An 11,332-nucleotide genomic window follows, 5' to 3' on the forward strand; every position below is an offset into this window, starting at 1 on the left:
CAATTTTGATTTGCATTTCTCTGATGATCAGTGATGTTGAGCACCTTTTCATATGTCTGTTAGCCATTTGTTTGTCCTCTTTTGAGAAATGTCTATTCAAATATTTTGCCCATTTTTTGATTGGATTATTATATTTTTTCCAGTGGAGTTGTTTGAGTTCCTCATATATTCTGATTCTTAATCCCACTTCAGATGGGTAGTTTGCAGATGTTTTCTTCTGAAATCACTTTTATTATGATATTAAACCTACCGAGGAAGGTGGAGCCCTCATGGCCTAATCACCTCTTAAAGGCTCCGTCTCCCAATACCATTACATTGGCAATTAAATTTCAACGTGAGTTTTGGGGGGAACAAACATTTAACCCATAGCAGACCATTCATTTATATTGTTCTTCCAGGATCCTGTATTATCATTAACTCAGAAAGGCCAACTAATCCTTGGATCAATTATCAAATTTGGTTTGTTTGAATAATTAAGTATAAATTAGCTAAATGGAAAGGCTCTCCTCTGTAAGTTCTTTACCATCTTTTTATGATGAAAAATTTTAAACATGAATGCAAGTTGAAATAATATGCCCATATACCCACCACTGAAACTTAGCATTTGGTCATATTTATTTTGTGACTCACATATAAATTATATTTATATGTAAATATACAGTTAACTTTAGAACAACATGGGTTTTCTAACTGTGTGGGTCCACTTATATGGGGATTTTTTTCTGCCTCTGCCACCCCGAGAAGGCAAGACCAACCCCTCCCCTGCCTTCTTCTCAGCCTCCTCAACATGAAGACAATGAGAATGAAGACCTTTATCATGATCCACTTTCACTTAATAGTAAATATGTTTTCTCTTTCTTATGATTTTCTTAATGACATTTTTGTTTCTCTAGCTTACTTTATTGTAAGAAAACAGTATATAATACAAATAACATACAAAATGTGTGTTAATCAACTGTTATTGGTAGGACTTACAGTCAACAGTAGGCTATTAGCAGTTAAGTTTTGGTGGGAGAGTCAAAAATTGTACACAGATTTTCAACTGTGTGGTGGGTGGGCACCTCTGACCCCCACATTGTTCAAAGGTCAACTGTAAATACATTTATATTTGCTGAATAATTTGCAAAGTAAGTTACTGACATTCCATGAAGCAGTAAGTAAAGTTGAAAATTATTTTTTGTAAATGTCACCATCTACTTTAGCTCAGGCTACTATAACAAAATACCATAGATTGGATGGCTTAACAGAAGTTTATTTCTCATAGCTCTGGAAGCTGGGAAGTCCAAGAGCATGGTGCTGGCTAGAATTATTTTGGTCCCGGTGAGGGCCTCTTCCTGGCTTGCAGATGGCTGCCTTCTTGTGTCCTCACATGGTGGAGAAAGAGTGATCTCTGTTCCTCTTCCTATAAAGCCACTAATCCCATTATGAGGGTCTCACCCTCATCACTTAATCTAACCCTGATCATCTCCCAAAGACCCCATCTTGAAATACTTGTGGGTTAGGGCCTCAATATGAATTGAGGGGTCGGAGGAGACACAATTCTGTCCACAGAACTTTCTGTGAACAAGCCTATTATTCCCTCCCTCCCTTCCTTCCTTCCTTCTCTTTCTTTTCTTTCTTTCTTCTTTCACAAATGTTGTCCCTTTCTCCAAAAGGATAAGAAGCTGCTTGATGCAGCTGTCACCAGAACTTCTCTTAGTAAGGGAAATATCCTTAATGTCTTTTTTTTTTTGGTGGGGCGGGAATATCTTGATAAGTCATTTAGGTATGAACAGTGAAATCTTATACAGTGGCACAGCAATGTGAGTGTACTAAATGCCTGCGAATTGTATACTTCAAAGAGGGTCATTTTATGTTATGTGAATTTCACCTCAATCAAAAAAAATGTGACCCTATGAAAATGGTTGGCAAGAGGAGAGGAAGTGACAGAGATAGCTAAACCACTCTGCATAAAAGAGAAAACGTGAATTTGGGAACTGGAGAAAAGCAAAGGGAAAGAGGCAGAGAGTGCTAACCCAGTGGTGGGAGTCTAGAGGAAAAGTGGCTGACGGGCATTTTAAGAACAGAAGCGTTTAATATTCAGTTTTAATTTGCCTGTCTCTGTCTCCTGAAACTAATAAAGTCAGTAGACACAAAAATACCTTGTGTGAACAGAATTGTGCATGTAAACCCTTCTTTAGACCCACATGGGACAGAACACATACAGCCTTATGCTATCCAGGTGATCCAGAAACCTCAAAAAGTGAAATTCAAAGGCAGAGATGGCCAAGAAAAAATGTAAGCCGCTTGCGTCCTCCCAGAGTCCGTGGGCACATCAGGAGGGTTGTGGGACGATCCTCATATGAGGGATGTGATTGAACCAACTTTTCCTAACTCTCAAAGTGTATTGAACTTTCCTTGACATCTCATTGGCAATATATTGTCATTTCATTGCGTTAAGGGCTCATTATTTACTAGTCATCAATTGTACTTGTAGGGGAATGCCTCTTTTTAAAGACAAGAGACCAGACCTCCACAGAGGTAGATCTTGGAGGTTGGAGCAGTTCTAGAATTTCTAACATTTCCCCTTATGGTCATCTTGCTAGGTTCTCTGTAACAAAGCCTGGTAGTTCAGAAATCAGGCTCCAAGAACGTGCCATAGATCAACCTGTTTGTGTGTGTGTGTGTGTGTGTGTGTGTGTGTGTATTTGGGATCAGAGCCACTCAACTTCCTTTTTTTTTTTTGAAACGGAGTTTCGCTTTTCTTGCCCAGACTGGAGTGCAATGCTGTGATCTCGGCTCACTGCAACCTCCACCTCCCAGGTTCAAGCAATTCTCCTGCCTCAGCCTCCCAAGTAGCTGGGATTACAGGCATGAGCCACCACACCCGGCTAATTTTGTATTTTTAGTAGAGACGAGGTTTCTCCATGTTCATCAGGCTGGTCTTGAACTCCTGACCTCAGGTGATCTGCCCGTCTTGGCCTCCCAAAGTGCTGGGATTGCAGGCATGAGCCACCGCACCCGGCCTTCAACTCAACTTCTACTTAGATGGTGGCAGTAGGAATCAGAGGGAGTGAGGCCTCTAGGGAAGGGCACTCCCATGGAAAAAGAGTAGAAACAAATTTTATAATTCCCTGGTTTTCTTACCCAGTTCTCCAACCTGCTAAAATCTGAGAAAGTTTCATATTTTAAATGAATGGAAGATCATTAGTCTCATAAAATACTATGACACTACTGAGCTGGCACTTCTGTGTATAGACCAGGTTCTATGCCAAGCACATTCTCATGTAATCTGAGGTAAGCACAGTTATATTCCCCATTTAATAGATTAGAAATTAAAGTTTAGAGAGACTGTAAGGTTAAATGACTTGTTCAAGGTTATACATCCTTAAGATGCCATCCTAAGAATAGAAACTGAAGTTTGACTATAAAGGCTATGTGCTTAATTACCATGTAAATAAAGTGTATCCAACTGTTGGAGTTTTTTTCTACAAAAAGGTTCTGCTCATAGCAGATACATAGTCAATATTGACTGTGTTGAAGGCTGCTTTATTCATTTAAAATGTGGCACCTAAATCTGTTCTGTTACACCAGCCAGACAGTATTTTGGCCGGCCTTGTGTCCTCTTGAGTCATGGTTCATTGCCACAGCACTGTTGTTTCTCCTTTGTTAAGTATTTCAGAGGAAATTCTGGACAAAGGAAAGGTATATGGGTCTTCAAGTAGAGCAGGAATGTGTTCCAGTAGTTGTCAACTAGACTGAGAAAACTTGGATGTCTTATGAAACAATCTCAGAAATCCATTTCTGTGTTCTGTGACTTTCTACAAACACAATTTTTAAAAATCCAAATATAGCTTAGACCATCAGTAGTCTAAGTCAGTGTTTCCCAGATTTGAGATTTCTTTTGGAACTTTAGAACGTCAAAATGAATCTTGGGACATTGATAAGATTGCAAACTTTTTATTTTATAAATTGATTAAGGATATTAAACTTGCCACCTTCAATATAAAAAATTAAGGAAGGTTATAATAACCTTTGTGAAAAACTTGCTACATAGTTATTTATCTCATCAAAGACCAGTGAAAACTTTCTCATAGACCAACACTTGGAAACTACCAGTCTAAATAACCAGTCTGTATTCAAAAATTCAGTAAAGATTTCTTCACTTCTAATGCTCATTGACTTCAGTTATCTTATAGGTGGAAAGAAGTAGATACAAAAACAGATCTTGATTACAAAATTCATTGATGACTTAGTTGATTCTTTCCCCAGTCATTACTAATCCTAACCTTTGGGAGCGAAAAATATCTAAATAAGTTCTGGTTTACAAATTTGCAAAATTTTTGTCAACACTTCAGAATTCAGAAAAAAAAAACAGGGCATTTTTACTATATAACTTCCTAAGTTTATATGATATATCAAAAGTCAGTAAGGATTATACCGTAATAATATTTACATTTCACAGGGAAGCAAAATACTTGGAGCCTCTCCTTGTCTTTGTCTAAAGATTTGTCATTCATTTGCATTCAAATAAATTCTTTGCTTTCATTCATCCAGAATGGTTCTCAATTTATTAGCTCACGAGACTACATAAATAGACTTGCATTCATACATTTTAATTTCAGTGTAAAATGGCTTTCCTCAATTTTTTTTTCTACTCAACTCTTCCAAAAGATGTCTAATCACTCCCACATTCAGTTACTTAAACATTTCATAATGTTGTTACTTCTATAGTAAAACAAAAAGTAATTTGCTTTTAATAAATCAGAGAGCCCTACTGTAGCAATCTAGAACTTTATTCTGGCGAGAGCAAATTCTCAAATTATATTTCCAGCCTCATTTGTGAATAGATGATTTTCCCTGTCACAAAGCATTGTTAGGTAGGTACAGTATTTTTCTTTAGTTGGTAAACTACTGGAACTTACAATCCAGTGGAGGTGACCTCTATACAATACCTGGGATGGTAATACTCTGAAGCGCAGGGTGTGGCTGTTGCATGTGCCACATGCACATGAGGCCATCTGTGCGTGCTTGTTGAAAGAATGACATATCTTGGTGAGTAATATGAACATTAAAAGCTCTGCTGGATAAGCTCATAGAGGTGGGGTTCACTGCCTTCTGGGTAAGTGGGGAAGACTTTGTGAAGAAAGCAACAACTGAAGTAAAATTGAAGGATAACCAAAGTAGAAATGAGAATGAAAGGAAGATACTCCTGTTTGGAAAGAAAATACTAACAACATGTACAGGAAAATACAAGGTATACTTTGGAGATGACAAGTAAAAATTTTGCCAGGAGCACAGATGTAATAGCAATTTGAGAAGTAAAGCTGAAGGGTAGGATCCTGATGTAGAGAATGCTGGACCCAGGCTGAGCTTGGACTTTACATCAAGTAGAAGTGGTAGAGAAAGATTAATTGCCTCTCTGCATTGGACTAGTGCCATCGTTGTCTTCCAAAAGCTAAAAAGAAGCGCTTTAGGCCTTCAAGGGCTAGTTATCTAAAAACCACACTTGATTTGTTCTTAAGTCTCAGCTCCTGGGCATATGAGGAACTTTTTCTGGAGTTTTGGAAAATTCCTCATGCCCTCAGATCCTATTAAGACCTCTGGCATCTTTTTTTTTAATTATTTAATTTATTTTTATTTTTTATTTTATTTATTTATTTATTTTTTTGAGACAGGGTCTCATTCTGTCGCACAGGTTGGTGTGCAGTGGTGTGATCTCAGCTCACTGCAACCTCTGCCTCCTGGACTCAAGCAATCCTCCCACCTCAGCCTCCAGAGTAGCTGGGACTACAGGTATGCACCACCACGCCCAGCTAATTTTTGTACTTTTTGTAGAGACAGGGTTTCACCATGTTGCCCAGGCTAGTCTCGAACTCCTGAGCTCAAGCAATCCGCCCACTTTGGCCTCCCAAAATTCTGGGATTACAGGCATGAGCCACTGAGCCAGGTCAAGACCTCTGGCATCTTAAGAGACTTCCTATGAGTTCCTGCCTCCAAACTTTTTTTTTTTTTTTTTTTTGAGACAGAGTCTCGCTCTGTCGCCCAGGCTGGAGTGCAGTGACGGGTATTGGCTTACTGCAACCTCTGCCTCCCGGGTTCAAGCGATTCTCCTGCCTCCACCTCCTGAGTAGCTGGGATTACAGGCACCCACCACTACGCCTAGCTAATTTTTGTATTTTTATTAGAGACGGGGTTTCACCATGTTGGTCAGGCTGGTCTCGAACTTCTGACCTCTGGTGATCTACCCACCTCAGCCTCCCAGAGTGCTGGGATTACAGGTGTGAGCCACTGTGCCCAGCCTCCTGCCTCCAAACTTTTGTACAAACCATTCATGTTGTTTTTCTCTTTCCCCTCCAAAGCATTTCTTCTCTCTCAAAACCTATTTCCACACTCAACCTCCTCCAGAAGGACTTACCTGACTATGACTTAATGTAACTGCTCCATTACTCAGGAAACCTATGCTTAACATCTTGATGCTACATTTAATTTCTCTAAATGATAAAATATACAAATTCTTGTATATTTTTATGTCTAACCACCCTGTGACAGCCTTTAGGAAAGGTTCCACATCTGCCAACTCCTTTGTATCCTCCATCCAGAACCTGCCTCCCATCCCTACTTTACCCACCCACCTCAGAGACTTCATGGTACAGTGCAGTATACTTGGTGAGTGTTGATGGTTTAAGAGTGCGCCCTGAATAACAAAGGATTTCTTTGAGGCTGAAATCCTATGGGATCCATGGAATGGGAGTTTCACCTCTCTTTGGCTTCTGCTCCTTTCCCCAGCATGTGTAGAGCTTCTAGAACAGTCCCCAGCAAGAGAGGATCACTTGGTACACCTCTTTCTTATCCTCACTGTCTCCAGTCTCTGCTGTAGGCCTGCTAGTGATGATCAGGATACAGGTTTTAACATGGCCAAGCTGTTAATAACCTGAGATTGGGCACCATGAACAATAAGCATTAAAAGGCAATAACAACAACAACAACATAACCTGTTAATTTTATGCAGGCTTAATTTTTTAAAGAACTATTTCTTCCTAACTCGCTTTTACTCTTCTTCATCTACTTTCTCATACCTATGACTAACAATGATAAGGACACCCACCCACTATACACACCTAATTCCATCCCTCCAAATTTGATTTCGTGTTATTTAGAGCTGGCGTGTTATGTGACCTATTGTGGGGAGAGGCTCAGCTGAGGGACTCTGTGATGCCAAATGGACAAAGGCACACTTTTTTCTCCAGGTCCCAGCCTGGTGAAAATCATAGCACCTGAGAATTTGGAGCTGACTCTCTCCTTTGCAAATTGCCTTCCAGAAATATATCTTACACTGCCTGTACCTGCATGCAATAGGTTTTGGTTCTTACCAACTGCAGCTTCAGTCTGAACTTGAGTTCTACCCTCATGGATGCAAATCAAAACAGCTCAGAATCAAGTCTGGGAAGCAAGTCGAAGTGGTTTGATTTGCATGGGGAGCTTTTGTCTCTGCGTGAAGGCAGCCAAATTCCCTAGGCTCCCCAGCCCTCTGGAAATACGCTTTACAGGACCCGGGGGCCCAGGCCCAGTCGGGTGGGTGTGATTTGAATGTTCTCTGCTACAGCTGCTGCACCGGGCCCTGGTCACTGCTGTTGGTTTCGCTCCGTTTTACTGCCTCAGAATCCCCCTGTGCATGTTAGTGGTTAATACAGCAGCCAGGAGACGCCAGACAGCTCTCGGCACCTGGTTCAAATTTAAGGCTCATTTACACATGATGTCACACACGCATTGTCAGCGCGAGGGAGGTCAGGATGGTTCATTTTGGGAAGGTTCACATTGTTGAGTCTTTACAACACTCACTGCTATTAATGCCTTAACCATCTGACTTGGATTTCGGTTTTCTGGCATGAGGTAATCCCAGGCACTAGATTTATATGCTGAATGGGAAGCCAGCAATGGTGGCTAATCATGCTGGTTTGCAGATCTGCACCTCTGGAGCCTTGGGATGGAATTAGAGGGCCACATGGCAAGTAGCAAATCATAGGGGTTTTGAGCAGGAGAGGAATTAGCCAGACCTGGAAGCAGGGGCCATAGATGGGGTGTTGTCTGAGCCAGGAAGTTTGATTGAAGAATGGAAACCAAGGTAAATTGGACAAGGATCTGGGCCCAGAGACCACAGGAATTACTCTAGTTTGACCAGTGCTTTGGGTCATTGCTTGACCCGTCCTTTTGCTCATCACTCATAGAAATCCCAGACCCATCTTCCCAGGTCCAGCGTAAGTCATGTTCCATGAAGCCTTTCCTGACTACCCATCCCACAGCAGGGGCTGAGGTGGGTAGATCACCAGAGGTCAGAAGTTCGAGACCAGCCTGACCAACATGGTGAAACCCCGTCTCTAATAAAAATACAAAAATTAGCTAGGCGTAGTGGTGGGTGCCTGTAATCCCAGCTACTCAGGAGGTGGAGGCAGGAGAATCGCTTGAACCCGGGAGGCAGAGGTTGCAGTAAGCCAATACCCGCCACTGCACTCCAGCCTGGGCGACAGAGCGAGACTCTGTCTCAAAAAAAAATTTCTCTCCTGAATCCCTAAGTACTTTTGTTACTGAGTACTTAATTTGTGCGACTAGCTCATTTTACCCTCACAGTTCCAAAGGGAAGGCGTTATTATTTCTCTTTTACAGATGACAAGACAGGTTCAGAGAGGTTAAATAATGTATCCGGCGTCAAACTTTTAAAAGTCAGGATGGAATCCTGATTCCAAGCGTAGGTTCTGAACCACTGGGGTAGGCTGTGTAGTACTACATTTTCTGTGGAACGTGGTATCGGTAACATGGGAGAGACAGGCTGTGCCTCAGGAAGATGCCACATGGGAGTGCACAGCAGTGCTGTAGTGCCTCGTGTTTATGTGTAGTCCCAGGTGCCTGGCTGTAAATAACTGCAGGGCAGTGACCATCACCTCTGCTTTTCTGCATCCCCACACTTCCTAACACAGTGTCCCCCAAAGTGTGCGTCAATGGATGGATGAATATTAGCACCCCCACACCACCCTCACCTAAAACATACTGAAAAGTTTGAGATCTTTGGATAACCACCCCTATCCCCTGCTGTTGTCTTCTGTCATGCGGCTGAAACCGTAAAACTGGTCTGCCTGTCACAGCTCCAGTGAGCCTACTTACTCACCGGAAATTCAGAGAATGTCTTTAATCCTGTTGACTGCTTTGATTTTGTTTTTTAACTTGTACCAAGACCTGTTGCCATGATGGGTCTCTGCAAATGGGTTTTCTTGTTCCATGAGTCTCTGTTTTAGTCAAGTGAAGGGCACACTCCTTTTCATTGGCCACCTCTTACTTTTCCTCCAAGAGGAGTACTCACTCCCAGAACCCTTTGCTGGGCTCTCATGCCGAGCTTAGGTGCCCCTTCAGTGTGCTTCTGCAGCATTCATTACCCTGTAGTAGCATTGTAGTTTAATTCCTGTTTGCTTGACTGAAGCAGAGACTCACCTGCAGACGCCTGTAGGTGCCTTCCACGTTGCTCAGATGAAAGTAGAGAAGGGTCAGGCCTGCCCTAGGTTTTTACCCCTCTCCTCAAGGCCCTTTCTAGTCACTATGCCACATCCTTCTCATGACTGCAGGGATCATGCCTCTGGGCCTCTGTCCATGCAGCTGCCTCTGCCTGCACTCCAGGACAGGGGCCTTCTCTGCTGTCCACTGGAGCCCTGTGGAAGGGACTCCTGACCCTAGCCTTAGGGAAGTCATCTCTAAAGGCTGTTTTATTACAATGTTTCCTCAGAATGACCCTATAGACACAGTGTTTTCTCCGTGTCCTCTCACCTTTGAACGTATCCAGGAATAATTGAAAAAACCTGGCAATCAAATGTGCCTCTCATAAATCACCATCACTTCAGAGGAGAACTTAAGAGTTTGGTTTGCAAGCCACACCAAATAGTTTGAGCTTGGCCCTCTACCATTTCCTCCTGCTCTGAGCCCAGAGGTTCACCTAGTGGACTGTAGCAATGGATTCCCTTGCCCCTGGCTTCCTGTTGGGTTCAGCCAGAGAGCGGCACCAGTAGGAGCCTACAGAGGGAGGAAAGTGAGGTCAAGGTGTCTGCTGCCTCCTCCCTGCCTGCCAGGCCACTGTGGGTAGACTACACCTCAGGTGGCCCTCCCCATGTGTAGCCATGCTTGCCAGGTTGTGGGTTCTGGAAACCTCCACCTCCTCTTGCCCCTTCAGTCATAGGGTGGTAGCCCCCCTCATTGCTATTAGCTGTTATGCACTCAATTGTGTTCCAACCCCAAATTCATAGGTTGAGGCCCCAATCCCCAGGACCTCAGAATGCAACTGTATTTGGAGATAGGGTCTTTAAAGAAGTAATTAAATTAAAATGAGGGCATTAAGCCCTAATTCAATGTGACTGGTGTTCTTGTAAGAAAAGGAAGAGATACCATGGAGATGTGCACCCAGAGGAAAGGCCACATAAGGACACAGCAAGAAGACAACTGTTCACAAGCCAAGGGAAGAGGCCTCAGGAGAACCAAACCTGTCCACACCTTGATCTTGCACCTCCCAACCTCCAGAACTGTGAGCAAATAAATGATGTTGTTTAAACCACCCAGTTTGTGGTATTTTGTTGTGGCAGTTCTAGCAAACTAATACAGCGGTACTTACTATTCCATGGGGATTTCCCTAAATGTTGCTTATTACAGTGTGTAAGTCCTTCTGGTAGGCTTTCCTTTTGGGAAGTCATCTGTTTCTTGTTGGGACCCTGATGGATATCCAGGCTTAGATGCCAACAGGAGGTTTTAGTGACAAAGGCAAGAAAATCTGTCACTGGAAGTGGCTCCCTGCTACCGGTGTCCCTCCCTATCATGTGAACCCACCTGGGTACCCTAGTGCTACTCCAGGGTATTTCCTTTTCTTAGAAGGTGAGTGACTTTGGACTGATCATTCCCTGTGAGCTTCAGTTTTCCTCTTCGTAAAGCATAGGTAACAAAAGCTGCCTTTTTGGGGTATTTTGAGGCAACATGTTGGGTGCAGATATGAATGGACTGCGATAACCCAGTAAGGAAACAAGGTTGCTCTTCTATAGCAATATTTGTAAACAATTTCATTGATACATACACACAAAGCATTGAAATCTTTGAAGGCAAGAAAATGGTGATGTTTACTAGGGAAGGCGGCTCTGAGTCTAGCATGGGGGAGACTGTGCGATTTGCCCAGCAACTTTCTATGCCCTCCTCCCAAGTCCAGGAAGCCTTGAAAACCACAGTGCAGCAGAGACAGAGACCCGTGTACCAACCTATTCTCAGTCAGGTTTTCATTAGCTCTTCATAAACAAACAGTCAATCAATTTCAACTTTTACTTCACACTCT

General features: G+C 42.6%; 1 protein-coding gene across 1 annotated transcript in view; it reads left to right on the plus strand.

Moving 5' to 3' along the window:
• SLC38A6 (solute carrier family 38 member 6) overlaps window positions 1–10,552 on the plus strand; it is a 97,984-nt gene extending 87,432 nt beyond the window's left edge. The window contains exons 16-17 of the mRNA XM_055361790.2: window positions 5,658–5,775; window positions 10,395–10,552. Coding sequence (XP_055217765.2) covers window positions 5,658–5,775; window positions 10,395–10,552 — 276 coding nt within the window. The remainder of the gene's footprint in view (window positions 1–5,657; window positions 5,776–10,394) is intronic.
• Window positions 10,553–11,332: the final 780 nt, after the last annotated feature.

The sequence above is a fragment of the Gorilla gorilla genome, chromosome 15, assembly GCF_029281585.2.
Source record: "Gorilla gorilla gorilla isolate KB3781 chromosome 15, NHGRI_mGorGor1-v2.1_pri, whole genome shotgun sequence".
Classification (NCBI taxonomy): Eukaryota; Metazoa; Chordata; class Mammalia; order Primates; family Hominidae; genus Gorilla; species Gorilla gorilla.